The following is a 25,836-nucleotide window of genomic DNA, read 5'->3' as shown; positions in this document are numbered from 1 at the left end:
TAATTGGATGGTTCAAACACAAAGTTTCAAACCTTTACAGACAGCAATGCTTCAGACAGGTTCACAAGAACTCTACATCCCATACTTTGGGATCTACTAGCCATAGATCCACAGGTTCACCATGAGCTCTCAGTGCTTATCTTAGGGAATGAAGCCTTATGCTAGCCATTGAAGGACATTTACCTTTATGAGCTCTTTAATGAGCACAGTAGAATTCAGTGAGCGCCAAGGATGGTTCAGGATAGTCTCTCTTTCATTTTGTACATCTTCCTCTTCTGAGTATCCAGATAACTCCTCAGACATTCTAACCTGAATTGGGAAAGCAAGAATGGGTGTTATACACTGAATATCTTGCTAAGACTGGATGAATTAATGAAGACTGAACTGGAGGATTCTTCCAGAGTGTCAAAACAGAAGTTAAGAGACTTCCTGCACACAACCACAGCTCTCTTAGAAAAACATATTTCGATCTGGGGGAGTCATCTTGGTTCCAGGATTCTGCCGAGACTAGTCTGCACAGGTGAGAGTGTGGACTACAGAAGCTAACAGCTTCTGGGAAAGGCAGAAGCCACAGAGATTGAGAGGCAGACCCCATTTCGGGCTCCAGACATCTGGGCACCTTCCCTGCCAGAGGAGAGGTGTCCACCCTGCCCAGGAGGGCTTTGCCACAGCACCTGGGGGAGCCATCTTGGTTCCCAGATCCCACCAAGACTAGTCTGCACAGGGGAGAGTGTGGACTACAGAAGCTACACAGATCCTGGGACAAGCCCTGTTTTGGGCCTTCATCTTCTGCCACGAGGCCAGATATCTGTCCACCTTCCCTGCAAAAGGAGAGCTTGCCTGCAGAGAGTGCTCTAACCACTGAAACTTAGGAGAGAGCTAGTCTTCCAGGTATGCTGATAGAGGATGACAGAATCACAGGAAGAACAAGCTCTAACCAGAGACAACTATAACAACTAACTCCAGAGATTACCAGATGGCAAAAGGCAAATGTAAGAATCTTACGAACAGAAACCAAGACCACTCACCATCATCAGAACCCAGCACTCCCACCTCAGCCAGTCCTGGGCACCCCAACACACCCGAAAAGCTAGACCTGAATTTAAAAGCATATCTCATGATGATGGTAGAGGACATCAAGAAGGACTTTAATAACTCACTTAAAGAAATACAGGAGAACACTNATGGATGAGTAAGTTACAATATGTCCCTTCTCATCACTACATTCTATCCAATTTTATTTTATTTTTTTTAGATATTTACTTTGTTTACATTTCAATGTTGTCCCTTTTCCTGGTTTCGCCTCCAAAAACTCCTTATCCCCTACCCCTTACCCCTGCTTACCAACCCACCCACACCTGCTTCCTGGCCCTGACATATCCCTACACTGGGGCATAGAGCCTTCACAGAACCAAGGGCCTCTCTTCCCATTGATGACTGACTAGACCATCCTCTGCTACATATGCAGTTGGAGCCATGAGTCTCGCCATGTGTGCTCTTTGGTTGGTGATTTAGTCCCTGGGAGCTCTGGGAGTTCTGGTTAGTTCATATTGTTGTTCCTTCTATGGGGCTGCTAACCCCTTCAGCTCCTTGGGTCCTTTATCCAGCTCTTCATTGGGGACCCTGTGCTCAGTCCAATGGTAGACTGCGGGGATCCACATTTGTATTTGTCAGGCACTGGTGGAGCCTCTCTGGAGACTGCTATAACAGGCTTCTGTCAGTAAGCACTTGTTGGCATCCACAAAAGGGTCTGGGTTTGGTGGTTGTATATAGGATGGATCCCCAGATGGGGCAGTCCCTGGATAGTCATTCCTTCAGTCTCTGCCCCACACTTTGTCTTTGTAATTACTTCCATGAATATTTTGTTCCCCCTTCTAAGAAAAATCGAAGTATCTACACTTTAGTATTCCTTCTTCTTGAATTTCATGTAGACTGTGAATTAAATCTTGGGTATTCTGAGGTTCTAAGCTAATATTCACTTATCATTGAGTGCATACCATATGTGTCATTTTGTGATTTGGTTACCTCACTCAGGATGATATCCTCCAGATCCATCCATTTGCCTAAGAATTTCATAAATTCATTGTTTTTAATAGCTGAGTTGTACTCCATTGTGTAAATGTACCACATTTCCTGTATCCATTCCTCTGTTGAGGGACATCTGGGTTCTTTCTAGCTTCTGCCTATTACAAATAAGGCTGCAATGAACATAGTGGAGCATGTGTCCATATTTCATGTTGGAGCATCTTCTGGGTATATGCCCAGGAGTGGTAAAACTGGCTCCTTAGGTAGTATTATGTCTAAGTTTCTGAGCAACCACCAGACTGATTTCCAGAGTGGTTGTACCAGCTTGCAATCTCACCAGCAATAGAGGAGTGTTCTACTTTCTCCTTGCCAGCATCTACTGTCACCTGAGTTTTTGATCTTAGCCATTCTGAATGATGAGAGGTGAAATCCCATGGTTGTTTTGATTTATTTCCCTGATGAATAAGGATGCTAAACATTTCTTTAGGTGCTTCTCAGCCATTTGGTATTTCTCAGTTGAGAATTCTTTGTTTAGCTCTGTACCCCAATTTTTAATCGGGTTATATGGTTCTCTGGAGTCTAACTTCTTGAGTTCTTTGTATGTATTGGATATTAGGCCTCTATCAGATATAGGATTGGTAAAGACATTTTTTTGCAATCTGTTGGTTGCTGTATTGTCTTATTGACAGTGTCCTTTCCCTTAAAGAAGCTTTGCAATTTTATGAGGTCCCATTTGTTGATTCTTAATCTTACAACACAAGCCATTGGGGTTGAGTTCAGGATTTTTTTTCCCCTGTGTGCATATCTTCGAGGCTCTTTCCCACTTTCTCCTCTATAAGTTTCAGTGTCTCTGGTTTTATGTGGAGGTCCTTGATCCACTTAGATTTGACCTTAGTACAAGGAGATAGGAATGGATCAATTCGCATTCTTCTACATGATAACCACCAGTTGGGCCAGCACCATTTGTTGAAAATGCTGTCTTTTTTCCACTGGATGGTTTTAGCTCCCTTGTCCAAGATCAAGTGACCATAGGTGTGTGGGTTCATTTCTGGGTCTTCAATTCCATTCCATTGATCTACCTGCCTGTCACTGTATTAATACCATGCAGGGTTTTTTGTTTGTTTGGTTTGTTTGTTTGTTTGTTTGTTTGTTTTTTTATCACAATTGCTCTGTAGTAGAGCTTGAGGTCAGGGATGGTGATTCCACCAGAGGTTCTTTTATTGTTGAGAATAGTTTTTACTATCCTAGGTTTTTTGTTATTCCAGATGAATTTGGAAATTGGTCTTCCTAACTCTGTGAAGAATTGAGTTGGAATTTTGATAGGGCTTGCATTGAATCTGTTGATTGCTTCGGCAAGGTGGCCATTTTTACTGTAGTAATCCTGCCAATCCATGAGCATGGGAGATATTTCCATCATCTGAGATCTTTAATTGCTTTCTTCAGAGACTTGAAGTTCTTATCATACAGATCTTTCACTTGGTTAGTTAGAGTCATACCACAGTATTTTATATTATTTGTGACTATTGTGAAGGGTGTTGTTTCCCTAATTTCTTTCACAGCCCGTTTATCCTTTGAGTAGAGGAAGGCCACTGATTTGTTTGAGTTAATTTTATATCCAGGTACTTTGCTGAATTTGTATATCAGGTTTAGGAATTCTCTGGTGGAATTTTTAGGATCACTTAAGTATACTATCATGTCATCTGCACATTGTGATAGTTTGACTTCTTCCTTTCCAATTTGTGTCCCTTTGATCTCCTTTTATTGTCTAATTGCTTGGGCTAGGACTTCGAGTACTATATTGAATAGGTAGGGAGAGAGTGGGTAGCCTTGTTTAACCCTGATTTTAGTGGGTTTGCTACAAGTTTCTCTGCATTTGGCTTGATATTGGCTACTGGTTTGGTGTATATTGCTTTTACGATCTTTCAGTATGTGCCTTGAATTCCTGATCTTTCCAAGACTTTTATCATGAAGGCGTGTTGGATTTTGTCAAATGCTTTCTCAGAATCTTTGAGTTTGTTTATATAGTGGAATATGTTGATGGATTTCCATATATTGAATCATTCCTGTATCCCTGGGATGAAGCCTACTTGGTCATGATGGATGAATAGTTTTGATGTGTTCTTATATTCGATTTGCAAGATATTTATTGAGTATTTTTGCATCAATATTCATAAGAGGAATTGGTCTGAAGTGCTCTTACTTTGTTGGGTTTTTGAGTGGTTTAGGTATCAGTGTAATTGTGGCTTCATAGAACAAATTGGGTAGAGTACCTTCTGTGTCTATTTTGTGGAATAGTTTGAGGGTATTGGGATTAGGTCTTCTTTGAAGGTCTGATAGATCTCTACACTAAACCCATCTGGTCCTGGAATTTTTTCGTTGGGAGACTATTAATGACTGTTTCTATTTCTTTAGGGGATATGGGACTATTTAGATCATTTATCTGTTCCTGCTTTAGCTTTGGTACCTGGTATCTGTCTAGAAAATTGTTCATTTCATCCAGATTTTCCAGTTTTGTTGAGTATAGGCTTTTGTAGTAGGATATGAGGATTTTTTTTCTCGGTTTCTGTGGTATGGCTCCCTTTTCATTTCTGATTTTTGTTAATTAGGATACTGCCTCTGTGCCTCCTAGTTAGTCTGGCTAAGGGTTTATATATTTTGTTGATTTTCTCAAAGAACCAACTCTTGGTTTGGTTTTCTTTGTATAGATCTTTTTGTTTCTACTTGGTTGAGTTCAGCCCTGAGTTTGATTATTCTCAGCTGTCTACTCCTCTTGGGTGAATTTGCTTCTTTTTGTTTTAGAGCTTTCAGGTGAGCTGTCAAGCTGCTAGTGTATGCTCTCTCCAGTTTCTTTTTGGAGGCACTCAGTGCTATGAGTTTTTCTCTTAGCACTGCCTTCATTGTGTCCCATAACTTTGGGTAAGTTGTGGTTTCATTCTCATTAAACTCTAAAATGTCCTTAATCTCTTTCTTTATTTCTTCTTTGACCACGTTATTATTGAGTGCATTGTTGTTCAGTTTCAAAGTGTATGTGTGCTTTCTGTTGTTTATGTTGTTATTGAAGACCAGCCTTATACCGTGGTGATTTGATAGGATGCACAGGATTATTTCAATCTTCTTGTATCTGTTGAGGCCTGTTTTGTGACTATTTATATGGTCAGTTTTGGAGAAGGTACCATGAGGTGCTGAGAAGAAGGTATATTCTTTTGTTTTAGGATAAAATGTTATATAGATATTTGTTAAATCCATTTGATTAATAACTTCTGTTAGTTTCACCGTGTCTTTGTTTAGTTTCTGTTTACATGATCTTTCCATTGCTGAGAGTGGGTGTTGAAGTCTCCCACTATTATTGTGTGCATTGTAGTGTATGCTTTGAGCCTTAGTAAAGTTTCTTTTATGAATGTGTGTACCCTTGCATTAGGAGCATAGATGTTTAGAATAGAGAGTTTTTCTTGGTAGATTTTTCCTTTGATGAGTATGACGTTTCCTTTCTTATCTTTTTTGATAACTTTAGGTTGGAAGTCGATTTTATTCGTTATTAGAATGGCTACTCCTCTTGGGACCATTTGCTTGGAGAATTGTTTTCCAGAATTTTATTTTGAGGTAGTGTCTGTTTCTGCCACTGAGGACAGAGGTGGGTTTCCTTTATGCAGCAAAATGCTGGGTCCTGTTTACATATCCTGTTTATTAGTCTAAGTCTTTTTTTGGGGGAATTGAGTCCATTGATATTAAGAGGTATTAAGGAAAAAAAGATTGTTGCTTCCCATTACTTTTGTTGTTATAGGTGGAATTTTTTTTTTGTGGTTATCTTCTTTTTGTTTTGTTTAAAGAAGATTATTTTCTTGATTTTTCTAGGGTGTAGTTTCCCTCCTTGTGTTGGAGTTTTCCATTTATTACCCTTTGAAGGGCTGGATTTGTGGAGAGATATTGTGTAAATTTGGTTTTGTCATAGAATATCTTGATTTCTCCATCTATGGTAATTGAGAGTTTTGCTGGGTATAGTAGCCTGGGCTGGAATTTGTGTTCTTTTAGTGTGTATATGACATCTGCCCAGGATCTTCCGGATTTCATAGTCTCTGGTGAGAAGTCTGGAGTAATTCTAATACGCCTGCCTTTATATTTTGCTTGACCTTTTTTCTTTACTGCTTTTAATATTCTTTCTTTGTTTTGTGCATTTGATGTTTTGATTATTATGTGATCGGAAGAATTTATTTCCTGATCCAATCTATTTGGAGTTCTGTAGGCTTCTTGTATGTTCATGAGCATCTCTTTCTTTAGGTTAGGGAAGTTTTATTCTATAATTTTGTTGAAGATATTTACTGGCCCTTTAAGTTGGGAATCTTCACTCTCTTCCATATTTATTATCCTTAGGTTTGGTCTTCTCACTGAGTCCTGGATTTCCTGGACGTTTTATTTATGATCTTTTTACATTTTGCATTTTCTTTGACTGTTGTGTCAATGTTTTCTATAGTATCTCTGTGCCTGAGATTCTCTCTTCCATTTTTTGTATTCTGTTGGTGATGTTTGCATCTATGGCTCCGGATCTCTTTCTAGGTTTTCTATCTCCAGAGTTGTCTCCCTTTGTGATTTCTTTATTGTTTCTGCTTCCATTTTAAGATCCTAGATGATTTTGTTCAATTCCTTCACCTGTTTGGATGTGTTTTTCTGTAATTCTTTAAGGTATTTTTGTGTTTCTTCTTTAGGGCTTTCACCTTTTTTATCTGTGTTCTCCTGTAATTCTTTAAGAGATATTTGTGTTCCCTCTTTAAGGGCTTCTACCTGTTACCTGTGTTCTCCTGTATTTCTTTAAGGGAGTTATTTATATCTTTCTTAAAATCTTCTATCAGCATCATGAGATATGATTTTAACTCCACATCTTGCTTTTCTGGTGTGTTGGGGAATCTAGGACTTGCTGTGGTGGGAGAACTGGGTTCTGATGTTGCCAAGTAACCTTGGTTCCTGTTGGTAAGATTCTTGCCTTTGCCTCTCGCCATCTGGTTATCTCTGGTGTTAGATGTTCTTGCTGTCTCTGCCTGGAACTTGTTTCTCCTGTGGGTCTGTAAGCCTGTGTCAGCACTCCTGGGAGACCACCTCTCTCCTGGCGGAACTTGTGTACAGCCCAAGCTCTGGGTGCAGATGGCAGAAGTCTCAGCTGCTCCACTGACCTTGCGCCTTGTGTGCTTCTGGCCAGCCCCACTCCACAGTTATTGGAGAGAAAGTGGCTGTCTCACCTCTGAGCCTAGGAGTAAAAACACTCCAGTGATAACAGGTCTCTCCTGGCAAGACCCATGCACAGTGGGCACTACCTTCTATCTTAAGACATACATTTTTATCCCCTATATAGCTTGCAGTAATGAAGCTTTTGTCCTGTTCTCCTATGAATACAACATGAGCATTCTTTCACATATTTTATACATATTTTCATAAGTGTATATATTATATACATTTTTAGAGAGCAAGTATATGCATCTCTATCATGCATGTATCTTTTATCATATTAAAAAACTTCTTATTTATTTCTATTTCTAATTTGTATGGTGAATTTTTTAAAATCATTTTTCTGAATTTGTCAATAATTTTTTCTTACTTTCTAATTTTACTAATGAGCTGATTTGATTTTAGATTATTACAGTCTTTATGTTTCCAGAATATACCTGGCCAGGTCATGAATCTGTGCTTCTAACACTTTTGTTAAGATGTAAAAATACTTTTTATTCACCTTATATAGTTATCATCTCTGAGACTTATCCAGTTGTGGGTTAGAGATAATTTATAGTTTAACAAACTCTATGCATCAGTCTGATGCTCGCTGCAAGATGAACATACCTCTTATACAGCCTTACTCTAGAATGTGTGTTCTATGGATTGGTGATCCAGTATCACCTGGGAGCTTTTACAATACCCAGAGCCAAATTGGGACAAATGGACTGACTGGGGAGGGAGTGTACCCCTGACATAGGAGTTACTCAAAGGAAAAATTTCAATACTAATCAGTGCATTAAAATTAAAATAAATTCACAAAATTCACATTTTATGTTGACCTCTGATTCTTGTAGATATCAGTCAGCATATATTGATTTCCTTGATCCACTGTTATGATGTGAGTATGAAATGTCCTCCACAGGTTTGGTCTTCAGAGGGTAGCACTATTTTTGGAACCAAGAAATAAGACTGAGTGGGCAGAAGTAGGTTCCTGGGAGTATCTTTTCCCTGGCCCCTTTTGTTGTCTCACTCTGTGCTTCCTTACATCCTGGGTTGAAAATCTCCTCAGCCATATACTCCTGTTGCCAGGATACTCTGCCCAAGAACATGACTGAAGTTGGTCCATCATGGGTTTTGGCCATAGTGATGATAAAGCCCATATATCCAGTAGTGGAGGTAAACATGTGTACATATGTACTTTTCAGTTTAAGAATTATCTCTATCCCACAATTGGATAATGTGAGATTTGAAACCAGTCCTAAATGTGATGTCTTCATGAAATCTCTCCCCTAAAGTCTCAGGGAGTATAGGGGTTTGAATAGGAATGGATCCCATCCTCTCATGTCTTTGAATGCTTAGTCATCATGGTGTGGCCCTACTTCAGAAAGATTAAAAGGTGTGTTCTCGTTGGGGTAAGTGTAGACCTGTTGGAGGAAATTTGTCACTAAGGGGTGGGCTTTGAGGTTTCAAAAGCCCAAGCCAGTTGAAGTGTCTCTGTCTTCCTGCTACCTTCAGATTCGGATTATAACTCTCAGCTGTTTTACCAGCACCGTGTCTGCCTGCATGCCACTGTGCTCCCCACCATGGTGACAAATGAACTAAACCTCTCAACTGTAAGCCAGCCCCAATTAAAGGCTTTCCTTTATAAGAGTTGCTGTGGTAATGGTGTCTGTACATAGTAATAGAACACTAAGACAGGAAGCTGTGTGGAAGAGGAGATAGGAAGCTTGCTAGAGGCAGAGGGGATGGAAGACACCAAGGAAACAAGATCTCCTAGACTCAACAGGATGGACACACATATGAACTCATGGAGGCTGATCTCATGTCCAGGGCCCACACAGTTCTAAGTCAGACAGCATGCCAGCACTGAGGGGGGAAGTGGATATTATCTCTTGTCCCTAACCAAGAAGCCATCTCTAACTGATATCTACTTGAAAAAGAAAAATTAATTTTCTTCAATGGAGTCTCACCAGGTATATACACCATACTTAAGGCTGGGCCCCATGCCTACAATAGAAGTCCAACACAAAATGAACCCAATTATATTTTTGTACATTTTGCTTTGTTTTGGCATATTTTGTCTTACTGGCTTTCTGTTTGTATAATATAGTTACTAATTTTGTGACTATGTGTGTGTGTGTTGTGTTGTATGTTTGTATTTGTGTTTTTTTTAAAAATTCTGGTTTGTTTGTTTGGCTGTTTGTTTTTCTAAAGAGAGAGAAAAAGAAAGGGCATGGAGTTGGGTGGGTGGGGAAGATCTGGGAGGAGTTGGGAGAGACAATTCTCAGAATATATTGACTGGAATTTTTTTCAATAAAAAATAAAAATAAATTTTAAAAGTGGGTTGTCTCCAGCCACCAAACCCAGATACTATTGCATATGCCAGCAAGACTTTGCTGACAGGACTCTGATATAGCTGTCTCTTGTGATGTTATGCCAGTGCCTGGCAAATACAGAAGTGGATGCCCACAGTCATCTATTGGATGGAAACACAGGGCTCCCAATGGAGGAGCTAGAGAAAGTACCCAAGGAGTTGAAGGGGTCTGCAACCCTATAGAAGGAACAACAATATGAACTAACCAGTACCCCTCAGAGCTTGTGTCTCTAGCTGCATATGTAGCAGAAGATGGCCTAAACGGCCATCATTGGGAGGAAAGACCCTTGGTCTTGGGAAGATTATATGCCCCAGTACAGGGAAATGGCAGGGCCAGGAAGTGAGAGTGGGTGGGTTGGGGAGCAGGGTGGGGAGAGGGTATAGAGGACTTTCAGGGATAGCATTTGAAATGTAAATGAAGAAAATATCTAATAAGAAATTGTTTTTTAAAAAAAGGTGAGTTATCTGTAAGGCCTGTACTCTGCTACTTACCTTATAAAATATCCTGTAGATACCAAAGAGAACATATCGATATATGAAGATCTTTAAATTCCATGAAGTAGTCTCCAGAAAGATAATGAGGGTAAAGTATATCAGTCCTGTGGCAGCCATGGCAGTCACATGCCTTCCAATTGCTTTTTGACCCATACTGTATATAGGAATGTCAATAACTGATGAGAAGAACAACAGAAGGATGTTAACAGAATGGGATGTCAGCCAGGCATGTGAAAAGGATCCCTGTCTTCCCCTTGCAGATAGATCAACTGTTACCTATGAGCAGAAATGTTTTTGATACACACACACACACACACACACACATACACACACACCAGTCATTTGTGTGCTCTGTGGGTTCAAAGGAAAATCCATATTGATAGACTAAGAGAAATGCACTTCAGTGGAATGTGTCTCAATCCCCTTTCTAAGAGGTAGAGTATCGGACCACAGAAGCAACATCATCATGGCAAAGAGACCGTGCAGAGCAGATACCCAGTGCCCTTATCAGTGCTAAGGAAGCTTTTGTCATAAATCTGAACCCTTTCTCAGGTATTGGGGACCATAGCATGAAAAGTGAAGGTAGGGCCATACATAGAGTCAAATAAAAAGAAAGTAAACAAGGCAAAACAGAACCCAGAGAATCGTATTGAAAGAGAAATCTATCTGGTTGGCTGTACACTACTAGCCAACATGGTCTATCAGCTTAGCTGCTTTCCCTCCGCCCCAGCAGAGGGGGAAGTGCTTACCTGGATTGATTTCCAAAAGGACTATGTTTCAGGTATATCACTTCTCCTCCCATGTGGCTTAAGCACCACCTTCAGTTCCTACCCCAGGAGGAATCTATTACAGTATGAAAAGAAAAATCCCTTGGTCCAGACAGATCAGTGGTGTTTTACGCTAATTATATTCTATATCAAGTGATTTTCTAGATACAGGAACAAGCCAGTGGATACACTTAAACTCAGAACACAGACAGTAACCAAGAGACCTAAAGAACAGGAAGGTAAGGCCTTACTTACCAGCTGAGAGACATTACTTGCTGGCCCCACCAGAATTATACAGGCTACTATATAGAGACAAGCATGTCACTCCCAGAGAACATTTATTGGTTCTTTAAAAGGTGGTGGTCTCAGAAAATGTGCAAAGGGTTTACAAATATTTACACAAGGGTTACAAGATCCCCAAACTGAGACTTAGAATAATGGGCATGAGGATGAACATTGGTAAGAGAGTGATGATAAGAGTGCTTTCTGCTCTTGCAGAAGACGCAGGTTCAGTTCCGAGCTCCCACGTGGAAGCTCGCAATCATCTATAACTAAATAGATTTTAACAGCAAGCTTGATCAAACTGAAGAAAGAATCAGTCACCTCAGACGGAATGTTTGAAGCCTCCTAGTCAAAGGAACAAACTTAAAAGGTAAGAAAAAGAGAGAAGACTGACCGGAGGAATCTCATCATCAAGAGATAAAACTTACATGCATTAAATTTTAAAGAAGGTAAAGGGGGAGAAAAGGAACTTAGAACCATACCTAAAGAACTTGTGTGAAGATTCCCATGACTTAGGAAAACACCCAACATGGGGGTGACTAATCAAATGCAGTCCAGGAGCTTACCAAAATGCCTGATGATAAAACTACCAAACACAAAGACAGAAAAAAAGTATGAGCAGCAAGAAATAACTACATCTCCAGGCTAGAGAGTTGGCTCAGTGGTAAAGAGAACTGACTGCTCTTCCAGTGGACCAGAGTTTCATTTTCTGGATCCACATTGGGTGGTTCACAAGCACTGGTGACTCCAGCTCCATGGGATCTGAGGCCCTCTTCTGGCCACCATGGACACCTGCACTCAGGTGTACATACATGTACACATACTTAAAAATAAAACAAAATCTTAAAAAATACATCATATATGAGATCTTAATAGAAAACCCAGTGGACTTCTCACCAGACACCCTGCAAGCCAAGAGCACATGGGACGAGATGGTACATTTAAAGTACTAAAGGGAACAAAGAAATAAACCTACCCACAGTTAACAGTGCCAGCAAGTCTCCTTTAGAAATAGGGAGACAGGAAAAAAAAAAAACACATTCTAAGACACGTTAAGCTGAATTCATGACTATCTGACCTGTGTTGTAATACTGGAGGGAAGGGCCTTTAAGTGGACATCCAAGAACTTCAGTGTGTCATAATCACACACATCTAATAATAAAGACAAAACATCTAGTAATATATAAGCTGCAAGTAAAACTAAGCATCCAAGCAAATTAAAAAAAAAAAAAAAACAACAAAAACTACAATGCCCTAATCATGGGAGGATAGAAACATTTATTTTTTAAATAGGAGGGTTGAAAAACAAGTAAAAAACAGGCATGCAACAGTAACAGAGCATTGGAAAGTTGCATGGAAGAGCCCAGAATGAGCCATCCAGACTACAAAATGTGCCACATGGGGAGCAGAGAGTAGGGGAACAAAAGGGAAAAAAAAGAAATTTTCTCTTTCTTTTTTTTTTCACTGTGATCAACATTACTAATCATGAGAGATATGCAGCTCGAAACCACACCAGTCCCACCTCATTCCTCCTGAACAAAAAGGGTGAAAATAACACAGAGCTTGTGAGGATGTGGAGGGAAAGGAAGGGTCACTATTGGTTGGATGTAAATTAGCAAAGGAAATGAAACCATGCATGGAAGGTCCTCAAAACCTCTGGTGCAAAATTACCACAACTCGGGAGCAGCAGTCCCATGTTCATATTCCAAGGAAAAGGAATCAAAGAGACATCTGTGTTTCTGTTTACTGCAACACTCCTCACAGAAAACAGTACATGAAAAATACTGTCACTGGAGAAACAGGAAAAGCATGGCGCCTATGACATACAAACGGGGGCTACTACTCATCCATATAAAAGGGCAGACTCCTGTCACTTGTGATAACCTGAGTGGAGCTAGGGGACATTAAATAATATAAATCAGACACAGAAAGACAAATATTGCATGTGGAATCTAAAGTAAGGTGGACCCCATGGAGTTGAGGCTAGAATAGTGGTTCCTAAAGACAATTGATGTTTCTAAAATAATTTGTCCATTCCACTTTTGTGAAGAGATTTATTGTCAATGCCCTCTTATTTTTTGATGTCTATAGAGTTATAGTAACTGTTACTTTTTAAAATTACAAATGATGGTATCATTTACCTTTTCTATTTTAACTGTAGCATATAAAGTTGGACAAATTATATTGTTTTCTTTGAAGAGCTACCCTTTTTTTTCCAGTTGCTTTCTTTTTATACATTTATTCCCTTATACTTTTTGTTTTAATATTTTTTCTAGCTTTTAGGTATAGAAACCATGTTATTCAATGTATACATATGTGTATGAACAGACTTATGTGGACTGTATATAAAAGTTTACTGGATATGCATGTGACTTGTTAATATAATGAGTTACTTATGAGACAGAAACCCTAAACATGTTTTGGTTGCATCATATGAGTTTTGATGTCTTGATTGTATATTCATTTACTTTAAAATATTTTATAGTTCCCCTCTGGTCTGTTTTCAGCCAAGGTGTTATTTTGTACTAAATTATGATGTGTCATTTCCTACCATTTGAAGATGGTCCAAGTTATCTGTCATTAAGTAAGCATGCATGCACATGTACACACTCCCAGTAGCTTTCACATGCATTAAAGAGAACTGTTCTGTGCTCTGTGGTCTACATTGCTGAGCACTCTATGCTTAAACATGAAAAACATATATTCTGCTGCTATTGGATTACTATATAGGGAAAGATCCACTTGTACATCTGGTGGCTAGACGTGCTTGAGTCCTGTGTCTCTCTACTGATCCCCAGACTTCTTGCTCTATTAATTCTTCTCAAAGAAGAGCACGGAGCTCAAGACATCACCGTGAAGTTATTTTCCCATTGCTGCTCTCAGATTTGGCTGTAAATTCCTTAGCTGTTCTGAATTGACGAATGATGCTGCACACCCAATGTGCTTCCACTCTCATTTATTCTGTAAGTTATGTGCTGTAGTTGTTGGGCAAGCCATGTGTGTGGTGGGAGTGCAGCCTCCTTAGATATCTGAGGTTGGGGTGTTTATCCTACCTCTTCTAACCTTGCATCCTTTCTCACACCACTGAAATAATTAACCTTTAATGAATTACTCGTCCATAAATACTTAAGTGTCTATCATGTACCCAGCCCCATATTAGACAAGAATATCTTCCCTTCAAATACCAGTGTGTAGAAGCAGGCTGACAGAAATGAAAATCCAATGTAGAATGTAACTGATTCCCCTTTGTGGTGACCCTTCTCACTAGAGGGAGCACATACAAGTTTGAATCTCAGCTAAGACTGTGTTTTGTAACACAGTGCAGGCTTCTTTCTCAAGAAGACTACAGTGAGCAATCACTTGAGTTTTACAGATACACAGGGATGATGAAAGTCATTCACACAGACTAGTGTTTCTGCCTCTGATGGATCTTGGAGAACCTCAGATACTTACTTTGACTTTTGCAACTTGGAATGGTATTAATATATCCCAAAGAAGAACATAATTTCCTTATCTCGTGGATGTTATAGTATTTGTAGATACTCATCCCAAAGTTATAAATGGGTAACAGCAGCATGGAGTTAAGTATGAGATTCTTAGTACTGGTTTTAATATCTGTGATTTAAGAGATAACAATAACATGCTTTATATCAAATAAACACTGTGGAAAACACCTCATGGTGACTAAGTTAAAGTAAGAAAATTACAAGGCATAGTGTTAGTCTCAAAGAATTATAATTTCTTGCCACTAGCTAGTCTACCTTTGATGAACCCAGAACACAATTTATTTCAATGATTACATCTTTTGGAAAGTCTTTAGGAAAAGTTGATATGTATATAATCTGTCGTCTGAAAGCAAAAGAAGAACAGTGTTCCTTATTTCCTGCACTTCCTCTATTGTGTGCCTCATGAAGAAGCAACATTGCATCATCAGGCATGATGGTATGCACTTGTAATCCTAGAACTTGAGTGCTAAGGTAGGAAGATCAGGATTTGAGAGCAGTTTGAGCTATATAGTGAAAGTTTTAGGCCAACATGCACCACAACACTAGACTCTGTCTCAAAAATTACTTAACTAATTAAGGGAGATTTAGACTATGACTCAGTGGATAAGAAGTGACTGATTAGTTGAAAGGAAATATATCTTTAAAGCAACAAATTTAAAGCTGAGATTTCTCTAAAGTAACAGAGTATAGCAGCTAGTAAGTGCATGAACAAGGGCATAGGAAACACAGTAAAGGGCTAGTGTTCTGAAGTCACACTTTTGGACTTACAAAACAAGTTCAGATTGCTGGGTATAAAAATAAAGTTAATTCTGGGCAAAATACATATTACACAAAATACACAAAAGAATGTTTTATTGTGGCATTTTATTCTGATGCATTATAATAACCATATATAACCTATAAATTTATCTTTACATATTTATACAAACAAATGTGGCCACCCATTGGGAAAGCAAATAGCGGAGGATGAGAGAAGTCCTTCTGAAATTCACCACTTTTTCAGTTGTTGTCATCATTACAAGCCTATTATAATGAAGCCCATAATTGCAGTTAGTACATATAGACTTGAAGCCAAAAATAAGTTGGGACGTTGACTGCTCACTTTGAGAGATGCTAAAGCTTACAGGATAATGTTAAAGGTTACTCACTTGGCACCTATCACAGTGCATGTAAACATCGTCTTCTAAAGAGTAAAGTGACTCCCTGGGAGTCATTCCATTTCCTAATCTTCAGGGATACTGAACATCCTCTCATGTAGTTGGCGCTTGTATATCTTCCCTGGAAAATGTCTCTTTAAGGCCTTTCACACATTTTACTGGAGGATATCTGTTTTTTTCATTGCTGATGGGTAAGAAGTCATTGTATTTTTTTTTTATAATCTAGATTATAACGGGTCTTTATCAAATGTGTATGCTGGAGATATTTGCTCTGATATGGTTTGCTGTCCTTTTTACTTATGCCATTTGGTGCACAAAGTGTTTCATTTGGTGAGAGTCAGTTCACATTATTTTTCATAGCTTGTACTTTTGGTGTCATGCTGTCATGTTTAAGAATACGTGGCCGGCTTCAGAGATATCTAGTCCTGATTGCTTCCACTAGCTTTACATTTCAGCTCTGACATGCAAACTACTGAGCTCACTTCTGTCCATTGTGTAATGCAAGGCTCAATTTCACTCTGCAGGAGGTAGATACTCATTTTTCTTGATACAATTTATCAAAGACTCTCTATTCCTAGATGGGTGATCTTGAAGTCTTGTTGAAAATCAAGAGACCCTGTAAGTGAGGGGGTTTTATATCTGGGCTTTTTAATGGATTCATTACATTATCTATACACATTATATACTTTTATTATCACACTGTTGCCATACTATTTTAAGGGCTGTATATACAAAGTAAGTTTTGACATCAGAACCTGTGAGAGGTCCACCTTCATTCCACATGAGTCTGAAGTATGTTTTTCTCTGTCTGTGAAAATCAATACAGTCAGAATCTTTCTAAGGCTCCTGCTGGGTGTGTCTGTCAGTTTGCATAGGATCTTAGCTCTGTTGGGTTATGGAATCTGTAAACTGGGCATCTTTTGATTCTCTGTTCTCAATGCTGTTTCATGATTTTTAGTGCACAAGTCTTTTGCCTCCTTAGAGTTTTCTGAAATATTTTCTTTAGATCCTATAATAAATTAAATTTCTTTGAGCTCATTTTAGGTTGTTTGTGGAAGATGTAGAGAAATTACTGATGTATTAGTCTTTTACCCTGAAATTATACTGAGTTTTCTCTTTAGCTATAGTTAGCTTTCTTGTGCATTCTATGTGGTTTTCTCCATATATGGTCATATTTTAATAATTATACAAAACAATATGTTTCAGGATATTTTATGCATGTATATAATGTACTTTGGTCACACACACACTTCCTTCTCTCCACTCAAACTGATCCCCTTACTCTTCCAATATGTTTTCCAATCACTTCCATTTCTCTAAAAGGTCTATTAATGTATCCTGTGTATGATGTAAATCACATCATGTATATGAATACTTTTGGATGCTTTAATTTCCCTATTTGGGGTTTTGTTGTTGTTCCTGGCCTTGGGCAGTCTGTTTTCTATCTTAGCTGTAATGTTACCTTCCACACATCGAAGAGTCATTTCATCAGCTATAGTCCTTCTGAGCCATACACTGTTTCTTATACCAGCTGAAATGTGAGCACGGTGAACCAGAGACTGTTCTCTGAGCAACCCCTAGTCAGAGCAGAACAGACCAACACACAAATGTGTGAAGAAAGCCTGATTCATTTCTATTACTGACAAAGATCAGGGTTCCACACAGGTAGCATGAACTCCAAGATTTCAAGATTGCCACTAAGCTGGCAAAGGGTCAGGCAAGACACATAGCCATGCCACTAGTCTTTCTGGTTGTCTTATATTGCTTCTATATTGATCCAATAATTACTGATTTCCATAAACATTTGATACTTCCCAGAGCCCAGGAAAAGTCTGTGCTGATAGCTTCTATTTCATTTTCTTGAAGATTCTATAAGGAGGAGGTGGGTATTTGGTGCTAGATATGTAGCTATTTTGCTAATAAATAAACTTCTGAGCTAAATTTTCCTATACTTTTCATTACCTCTATTTTATGGTAGTTTTCAAAGCATAAAAAGGTAAAAACAGTTTGTAACAAATCCTCCGATGGAAATCATTTAGATATTCCTATGACTCTTTTTTTTCTCATTTTTAATTCTTTGAAAGTTCTGTACAGTGTATTTTATCATATTCACACCCTTATTTCTCCCAGATCCATCTCCCCTTTCCTACTCATTCAAGTTTGTGCTCACTTGTTCTCTCTCTCTCTCTCTCTCTCACACACACACACACACACACACACACACACACACACACACTTTAACCCTTTAAGCAGTTTGTACTGCCTATATACTCTTAGTTGTTGGCTTTCACTAGAAGACAGCCAATCTACTAGGGGCCACACCCTTAAAGAAAACTGACTCTCCCTTTCCCAGTAGCTATCAACTACCAATAGAGTTTTATCTGGCTTGAGTGTGCCCAGCTCTTGTGCAAGCTGTTTCAACTGCTGTGCAACTGCCCCATGTGTCCAGAAAATAGTTTCCTTGTAGTCAAGCATGGCCTCTGGCTCTTAAAGTCTTTCTCACTACTCTTCTGGCATGATCCCTGAGCCTTGGAGAAGGAAGTGAAATACAGATATCTTGTATCTCACTTGAACTGAACATTATGAAGTCATTCTCTGCACTTTGATTGGTTCTTTTATTCTTATGTGGAACTTTTGAAAATCTCGAAATATTCATAATGAGAGATGGTACGTGTGCATTCAGATGATAACTTTATGGTGACTGGATAGTATTTTGTATTTTTGCTGCTTTTCCAATTATGTAGATGGTTCTTTTTCTCTAAAGCTACTGTTTAGCACAAGTGTAAAGTTCAAATGATAAGTAGCAATGATTTTCCTAATAAAGAAGAATAAACGCCATCTTAAATCAGTCTATCTTGAATTGCTTCTTGAACCCCTGACATGTTTTATAGGACATGTAACTGCCAGGGACCAGCAGGAAGTTGGCGGTGTTCCCAAGAGGTGAGGGAGGAATGAGTCAGGTGATCCTGAAGTTCTGGTTAACTAGCAATCAGACTGCGTCTTTATTTTTACAGGTTTTTAAAACACAAAGACAGACTAATGATTTTCCAAGAAGTACAGATTATATCATGTTGTCTCCAAACATGTATTTGATGTTTCATTACAAATGTCTAGGTATTACAAGTTCAGCCACAATTAGAAAATTCAAATAGGACAGATTTTATTTTTTATTATCAGCTAACTGCATTTCAACAGATATAAAGAATGTCTCTGCCAACACAAACACATTTATTATATGACAGCCTGCTTTTAGGCTGGCAGAATTTGCAGTTTTAAAGTGCTCCAGATAAACAGAAATATCTGAACCCATCTTTTTATGGATAGAAAATATTGATACCTATCTCTTTTTACTTATATCCTTTTATTATCTATGCTATTAAGTAGGAAAAGATTATGTTAATCGATCTATCTTATTTGTTGAGTTGTATTCCTCCATGGGCATATCCTGTAAGACCCCCACCCCATCTTTAAACTACGTTTTCAGAGAGCTCTAAGTGTATTATAAAAAGAGACTTAGAATCTGTGTACCCTGTACCAGTTATACTGTTTGAGTTTACTTAGGGGTGGATACCCTAAGAAGATGCCTGAAGTCAAAGCCTCATAAAGAAATTTCTAGCATCCTAGTGCTTATCTGTGCTCAGCACGATCTCCAGGGAGGGCATAAGGAACACTTCCAAACAGGCCCAGATAAAGTTGTCTCCCTAAAAGCAGAAGGGAAGTCAGTTTAAGACTTTCCTTAAAAGACTCAGACATAATTCTCTCAGGAAAGGACATAAAACGAATCATAATAAAGAAAGTCCAAAGAATGCAACATGCAGAGACCAAAATCTAAAAGTGAGAAACAAAATGGCAGCAATCTCGGTGATCAGTGTTCAGCTCAGCTTGGCTGGAACTGTGTCAAACAGCTGTGCTGGCTTCATGACTTTCATTGTTTCCAGTGGGTATGGCTGTGCCACGTAACAAGTAGTCATGTTTATTTGGGACTCTTAGGTATTCTACGTAGTTTTTAAAATTGATACAAATTACATATTAGAGGTAATTTGTTACACCAGAAATAGGAAATGGGAAATAAAATAGAGGCTAATTGATAGCAATGTGGTTCCTTTGGAAAAAAGAGAGTGAAGAATAACTTCTACAAATTAGAGAACAATTTCTTTCATCTGGCTTTATTAGTACCCCTTGAAAATTACATAATAAATGTTAAACTAGTCTCACGGTAAGACAAAACTTGATGGCAGGGAGTCTGTTAGAAGCCTCCTCCTTCTGGTCTCTGCAGCACACATTGCTGAATAACTTAAAACAATGTTGACAGTGTGCTTTAGTGAAGGAGTGGCAACAGTCCTCAGTTTCAAGTGTTCCTGTTTTTATCTGTCACTGCTCCAGTCAGTTCTTGAATGCCATGATCTTAGGAGGAAGCCCAAGAAAACAAGGCATTTTCTCCCATTTTTTATTGGTTATATTACTTATTGACATTTCAAATGTTATCCTCCTTCCCAGTTTCTCCTCCACAAACCACCCATCCCTTCCCTCCCCCCTGCCTCTATGAGAGTGCTCACCCACCCACCCACCCACTCACTCCTGCCTCAGCACCCTAATATTCCCCTACCCTGGGAGCCTCTACAGGGCTAAGGGCCCCCTCCCAGTGATGTCCAACAAGGTCATCCTCTGCTACATATCCAGCTGGAGCTATGTGTCCCCCACCTCATGTATACTCTTTGGTTGGTGGTTTAGTCCCTGGGAGCTCTGGGGGTGTGTGTGGTTGATATTGTTGTTCTTCCTATGGGGTTGCAAACCCCTTCAGCTCCTTCAGTCCTTGTCCTAACTTCTCCTTGGGATCCCCATGCTCAGTTTGATGTTTGGCTGCATGCATCCACATCTGTATTGGTCAGCTCTGGCAAAGCCTCTCAGGAAATAGCTTCACCAGGCTCCTGTCATCAGGTGCTTCTTGGTAGAAAACAAGGTCTTAAGAGAATGGTTGGTTTAGTGATATTAGTGTCTCAGTGTGTTCTTCATTGCACTCAATATAATGTTGCAATATTAAAGGCACTCAATAAAGTTTGTTAAGTAATGTTTTCCCCTAAAAGTCATCTTTCTTTATTTACAGGAAGTGCCTGAAAGGAAGAAACTTTGTAAATCCCTTACCTGGTATGATTTGTACCACAGCATCCACAATTATACTGATAAACCCTAAACAGTGGTTGAAGACAAAGATCTTGATGTAGGCATTGGTGCTGTTGTTGTACCAGAAGCTTAGCAGGTAGATGAAGGGGATAATAGACCAGCCAAACAACATGAGGATGAACATTGTGTCCAGGAAGTGGTATTTCTCCAACAATATATCCACATCAGTGTATAGGAACACTATCTGAGCGGGGAATGGAAATACAAAGCAAATGGCGTGTATTAGCTACTTTCTATGTTGCTGTGTTTCATGTCACTGGCGTCTTGCAGAAACTTTTGGTAGAGGTGCCTTGTCTCCTGGCTGATGAGGAGGCAAGGGACTCCTGGAAATGAGGGCTGAGGTGATAATGTTAACCATTTGCCCTAAATGACCCATTTCTGCTAACTAGACCCCACTGCCTAAAGATTCCTTAGCCCCCAAATAGCTATACTAACAAATGAACTGTGCATCTTTGTGTGGTGGTTCAGGTTCTGTCCACACAGTATGCAATACCTATTCTGAAAGCCAGAAAATTTAGTGAAGGAAAGAAAAGGTTCCTTTTGGTGGAACTGACTCTTCACCAGCCAAATCATTCTGTTGATGTGCGACTTCCTGACCATCAACCGTTGCCACTGCACTTGCCTTCCTGCTCTCATCTTGACTTAGAAAATTTTCATTCCATTCTCCATGGAATCAAATTATCAAATTGTACTCCCAATTTCTTTTACTCCCAATTCCAAGTACACCCACTCTCAATCTCCGTGTTTTTACAAATCAGTTCACTTTATGGAAGAATTTCCTTTTTTTCTAAGGGATCTACCATTCACCATTATTAAATTAGTGCTGCGCTTGTGTTGGTTAAGTTAACTATGTTTGTTTAAATTTTCTTATCATTATCAGGTTCTACAAATAAACCAATGTTAAGTTGCTTCAAAGGTCAATTTAGGATAATTTTCACCAGTCTTTTGTAGATGTTGGTTTATAATTGATAGCACTTCCTGCCCCCCTCCCCGCCCCCAGCATTGATGGATTTTGTAAATAAGGCAATTCACCTTGGAGTTTTTCCCCTTTTAAAAAAGTTTCTATTACAGATCCCAATAGAGAATTAGAAGGAATGCCAACAGATCAAATGGGCAAAACCTGGGAGAAAGATGTAAAACTAGAAAACTCCAAGAGCATAAGGAATGAAGGTTTTGTTTGCTTGTTTGTTTGTTTAAATCCTCAAATCTCAGAATTAGTAAGACTATTTATATTTTCTAATTTAGCATTTGGGGTTTTGCTAGATTTTTAAATATTTTAATTTCTATGAATATGGTAGGTTATTTAAATAACTTTAAGTAACTACTTCCTAGTCAACTAAAGGGTGAAAAAATAATCTGAGATCTAAATCTTTAAAAATGTCTTTGTGAAATAGTCTTGATGAAGAATTGGTGAGAAAATAGAGAATCTGAGCGATAGTTTTTCAATGTACTTGCTGGGGAGAGAAGAAAAGGGAGACTGAGGATCACAGCGGCCGTAACACAGTCTTTATAAGCAAAATTTCTGACTGGATGAGGGAGACTGCCCTACATGTTATCAGCTACCAGAGGAATGGCTTAAGACTCTGAAGGACAAAACATCACAAAGACTCTGTGATAATTCCATTTTACTGTGTGGCTCAATAGAGAATTAGGAGGAATGCCAACAGATCAAATGGCCAACACGTGGGAGGAAAGATGTAAAAATAGAAACATATACCCACTCAAAGTGATCCAGATAAAAATTTTTTCCACAACAAGCTTGCATACACACCACACTTGTATTTGACATAGCTACTGAGACAATAAACATGGTTAAAAGAAAAGGGAGGAGTGCACATGGCTACTATAATGCATGATACTTTGTTAGATATTTCAGAAATGGCTAGATGAGAGGAGTTAGAATGGACCCAACACAAACGACTGATAAAGGAGCGACAGGTGTGCTGACCACACTTAGTTGACATTGCACACTCTATTCACTTTCCAGAATAACAAGCTTTCCCCCTGAGCAGGCACAGCTATGACGTGCCAATTTACACAGATAATAATAAAGATAGAGAGCATCTGCTGACGGACAAAGGGTTTCAAAAATAATTTACGTCTCAAAAAAAAAAAAAAACAACTAGAATTTTTATACCTGAAGAACAGACATGTGAACCTGAGCTAGTGAGGAGACACAGCATAAAACAAGGTTCATAAGATAGAGGAGCTGCCAACAGATACAAGTGAAAACTGACTGAATGTCCAGTGGTAATCTCTTATAAAAAGTAAGTGTGAGAAATTAAGGTGCTTGATCATAGTAGAGCAACACACTGGTGTGTAAGCTTCTGAGGCCTTGGAGCTATAAGAGAAATTGAATGGCAATAGCTCACATGATATAGTTAATCACATATGCATATTCATCTTCAGGACAGATGGGAAAATAAGGGCTAATACTGACTAGAGAACAAATTAAAATGGGAGGAACATAGAACAGTATGATAATATTAACCCAGCTATATAGATACTTATTGACTCTAGTTGTAAGGCTAAGGTTGTCAGTCTGAAAAATAGATTAATGCCAAGATTATACTATTTATGAACGACATTCTAAATATGACAGCTAAAGTCTCATCAGGCACACCTGTGCAGTTCCCAGCCCATAGGCTTGGTCCTGGTCTAGTCTGATCAGCTGAACCATAACCTGTCCATACACATCTAACCTCCATGCCTTGCTCAGGTCGCACATCCCATAATCAGTCTATCAAGTTCCCATAACCCTCACCTACCCACATCCTATCCAATATTCATACCTAGTCCAGGTTGGACATCTCGCCCAGCTGCTCAGTCAGTTCAGTCTGTCATTCTCAACCATCAGGCCTGGCTATGCTCACAAATTTCCTGCACCAGTCTCATCTGGTGAGTCACCAGGACCCCAGACTACTTGTGCCATATTCCATGTCTAGGCCTAGCTCAGCCAGTCAATAATTCTCTGAAGCCTCACACACCTAATCTGTGCCCGACCCTCAGGTCTCCCCTTGGCTTTTCAACCCATATGTCAGACCAGATTGAGGAAGCTTAGACTCTCACATCAGACATACAACCAAACAAAGGTCTCACTGCAAAAACACAAATAATATGAAAGGGCTCTCCCCATCCCACCCCCAAATCTACCAATCCAATAAATATGGTCTTTAGTGATAATTACCTAGATGAACTCCAGGACACAGAACTTAAAGACAATCATAAACTTCAAAGATTCAAGGAATTTAAAGAAGACAAGACTAAACATCCCAATAATCTTAAAGAGAAGAACAATAAACACATGATTGATACCTAAGAAAACACAATATATGACTACATGAAATGATGAGAACTATCCAGGGTTTGAAAACTGAATTCAGTAAAGAGATGAGAATATAGAGAGAAGCTGAAATGAAAAGAATTGAAAACCACAATAATCCAAATACAAAACTCAGGGGAAAGCCTTGCAAGTAGAATGAACATAGTGAGGGCAGGGGAGGAATATCATGCCTAGGAGATAAAGAATCAAATTAGACCATACATGCTAAGAATATAAAAAATTAGGTGGACACCCAAAAGGAATATACAGGAACTGGGGGGAGCATGAAAATACCAAACCTTCAATAAATGGAGCAGAATCCCATCTCAACTGCATAGACCAGATCTTCCACAAGTTCATAGGAAAAAACTTCCCCAAATTAAGGAAGGAGACACCCATAGGGATACAAGAAACATACATAACACCAAATAGACAGGATACCAAATATCCATGGAACATTATAGTTCAATCACTACACAGAGAAATGGATTTTTTCTTTTAAGCTTTGACTATGGAAGCTCACGTATCCTTTAAAGGAAACATAAATGTGGCTGTGGAGAGAGCACCAGGTAATGAAAAGCAGGAGAAAGTAACAAGTGTAAACAGACCAATGTTTCTCCTGGTCTTGCTTATTGAAGACTGCATTCAAAATCTATTTGGTATCTATTCTATTACCTGTGGTCTTCAATGCAAAAAGATTATACCTACACAAGTACATACACACACCGATACACAGACACACATAAACACAAAAAATGAATGGCCCATAACATAATTTAAAAATTTCTAGAGAAAGGATTCAAAAGCTGAGTACAAGTCTTTTGTTTGTTTGTTTGCATTACAGATGGGGAAATGGTGGGGGGTTATCGGCAAAAGGAAAGGAGCTGTAGTGTTTGTTAGTATACCACTGATCTGTTGTAACACATCCTTATCTACAGAATGAAGGTTTGAAGGCAGTATTGCTGGCCAAGTACGTCAGAAATGAGCTTTCCTAGCATTTTAGTTAATATATATATATATATATATATATATATATATATATGAAGGATTTTTTTTTTTTACTTTGAGAAATATTCCACAATAGATTTTCTAACTTGATTAGTCAAACCATTTTTATCTGGAAAGATGTAGACTTTAGTAAATGTCAGACAAGTAGAAAATGTTCATGATGTATGACAGGCAGCCTTTAAGACAATACAAGTAACTCACCAGCAGCAGGACACAGGCCACGAAGTGGATGATGAGGTCCCACAGCAAAGCAGAGAGCCAAAAATTCAAGGTATAGACACCGCTCACAAACTGTATGTGCTTTGCTTTACTGACTCTCTCGGTCACTGTCATGAGGCAAAAGCCACTGGTGAAAATACTCATCCCAAAGAGCAAGTTAAAGACTATCTGGATTCCTGATATGCTTCTATAAAAGAATGAATAAAGGTCACACAAGGGTGTAAAGACAAGACTAACTGCTAACAGCAGCATTTTGTTACAGCTAGAGTGAGGCAGGAAGAGAGGATCAATTTAAAGTATC

The 25,836-nt window shown here is 38.9% G+C and overlaps 1 protein-coding gene across 1 annotated transcript in view; it reads right to left on the bottom strand.

Moving 5' to 3' along the window:
• The window catches only part of LOC110298830 (ATP-binding cassette sub-family A member 3-like), a 105,091-nt gene that overhangs the window by 13,563 nt on the left and 65,692 nt on the right, over nucleotides 1–25,836 (bottom strand). Inside the window, exons 22-26 of the mRNA XM_021168316.1 lie at nucleotides 25,518–25,722; nucleotides 20,948–21,170; nucleotides 14,596–14,757; nucleotides 10,091–10,269; nucleotides 184–309 (exon numbers count right to left, since the gene is read on the bottom strand). Coding sequence (XP_021023975.1) covers nucleotides 184–309; nucleotides 10,091–10,269; nucleotides 14,596–14,757; nucleotides 20,948–21,170; nucleotides 25,518–25,722 — 895 coding nt within the window. The remainder of the gene's footprint in view (nucleotides 1–183; nucleotides 310–10,090; nucleotides 10,270–14,595; nucleotides 14,758–20,947; nucleotides 21,171–25,517; nucleotides 25,723–25,836) is intronic.

Source organism: Mus caroli, chromosome 7 (genome assembly GCF_900094665.2).
Source record: "Mus caroli chromosome 7, CAROLI_EIJ_v1.1, whole genome shotgun sequence".
Lineage (NCBI taxonomy): Eukaryota > Metazoa > Chordata > Mammalia > Rodentia > Muridae > Mus > Mus caroli.
The sequence above is the reverse complement of the archived record's forward strand: the minus strand, read 5'-3'. Positions and strand labels throughout refer to the sequence as shown.